Consider the following 1,631-nt stretch of genomic DNA (forward strand, 5'->3'; position numbering starts at 1 on the left):
GTGGACGGAGGGCAGCTGCCCGCCTGCCTGCCCCCTTCTGCACTCTCCTACCTTGCGGGAGACTAAACCTCTCTCTCTTTTCTTTCCGCCTCCCAAACTGACGCCGCTGCCCCGCAGTCTCGGACGCCTGCCCTGGTCTTCGAGCATGTCAACAACACAGACTTCAAGGTGAGCGACCGCTGCCGTTGCAGACGCCTCCTGAATCCGATGATGGCGTGGAGCGTCTGGGAGAGCTCTTCTGAGGCTCTGCTGCAGAGCAGGCATCGTGCCCCGGCTACCAGAGGGATTCCCGACCCGCTCTGACGCTGCCTCGCGGTGGGGAGGGAACGGTCCTCTTATTTCAGAGGCACGCGGTGCCACCGAGATGGCTGGCGTCGCTGTCTCAGAGGGGCCGGGGGGTTTGGGGCTGCGGCCCGCTGCTCTTTGCTACCTTTTACAGTTAAGGGAAGAGCCGGGGGTGCAGGGCCAGTGTTAGGGATTGTCCCGGCGGATCCCCAGGTCTCTCCTCTCGGCCGCGCTGCTCCAGCAGTTGGCCGTCGTGGGCTTGCATTCGCGATCTGGTGTTGGCCAATCTGCCGGCTGAAACGTTGGATTAGTTGAGCCTCGTGTCCCTGCAGCCTGGGCTGAGTGGAAGGAGGTGAGGAGGGTTGTCGAGACGGGCTGTAGGAGTTAGTAAACCGGCGGCCGCTTCGCCTGTGGCTGCTCAGTTCTGCTTTCAGTGAGTAATTAACGCGCTGTAAGTCCTGATGTGCCCCTTTCCCCACCCGATTCTTGTCCCCAGGGCTTGTCTTTGGGCTGTCTCGGGGGAGTTGCTCTCCGGGTTTTGCGAGGGCGGCGAGGCGTGCTCTCTCATCCTCATCCCCTGCCCTCAGGATGGGAAACTGAATCCTTCCCGGTGCTGGGTCTCAGTGGGGTCTCGGAGCTCCCTGGTCCCCTCCTGGGTGGAAGCAGGGAGGGCCACACGCGTGCGCCGAAGGTTGCTCAGCCGGACTGAGGGTCTGGCTCCTCCCTCCCTGTGGTGTGCTGGTGGTTCCCGGGTGGGGAAATTCGGGGTACAAAATGGGTACGAAGCTGCCCCGGCGCTGCCTGGGCAAGTCGGTGCCTCTGGGCCCGAGTTGCGGCTCCACGAGTGTCTGTGCTGCGCCTGCGCTGGTGCCGCCACGAGGAGCCCGGGTCCTGCACCCCGGAGCGGCGGATAAACACGCTGTGTTTTGTTAACCTGCTTCTTGTCTTCGCTCTTCCAGCAACTGTACCAGACGCTCTCCGATTTTGACATACGGTTCTACATGTATGAAATCCTAAAGGTAAGCTCCCGGGCACGGCTGGGAAATCCACAGTCCCTAAGAAGATCCTCACTCGAGCAGACCCCTGCCGCTCGGTCTCCCCCGGGGAGTCCGCCTGTAGAAGCGGGAGGTAGGGAGCGGAGTTCGTTTTGGCTACTAAGCCCTGCTGGACCGTTGCCCGGCCGCCCACGTGGGACGGCTTCTTGGGCCACCGCGCGAGGGGGAGGCTCGGAGGCAGGTGGCTTGTGGAGTGTGCTGGCGGGCGGCTGAGAGCGCAAGGTCGCCGTGTCCTTGAGAAGCAGAAGCCGCCTTATTTATCTCCCCGGCAGCCTCTTGCAAGACTCCTGC

General features: G+C 62.9%; 1 protein-coding gene across 1 annotated transcript in view; it reads left to right on the forward strand.

Annotated features, from left to right (window-relative positions):
• The window catches only part of LOC103893281 (casein kinase II subunit alpha), a gene marked incomplete at its 3' end in the record, with an annotated part of 25,396 nt that overhangs the window by 7,232 nt on the left and 16,533 nt on the right, over window positions 1-1,631 (forward strand). The window contains exons 4-5 of the mRNA XM_009272337.2: window positions 118-168; window positions 1,245-1,304. Of these exons, the coding sequence (XP_009270612.1) occupies window positions 118-168; window positions 1,245-1,304 (111 nt within the window). The remainder of the gene's footprint in view (window positions 1-117; window positions 169-1,244; window positions 1,305-1,631) is intronic.

This window comes from Aptenodytes forsteri, unplaced genomic scaffold (assembly GCF_000699145.1).
Source record: "Aptenodytes forsteri isolate BGI_AS27 unplaced genomic scaffold, ASM69914v1 Scaffold651, whole genome shotgun sequence".
NCBI classification, from domain to species: domain Eukaryota; kingdom Metazoa; phylum Chordata; class Aves; order Sphenisciformes; family Spheniscidae; genus Aptenodytes; species Aptenodytes forsteri.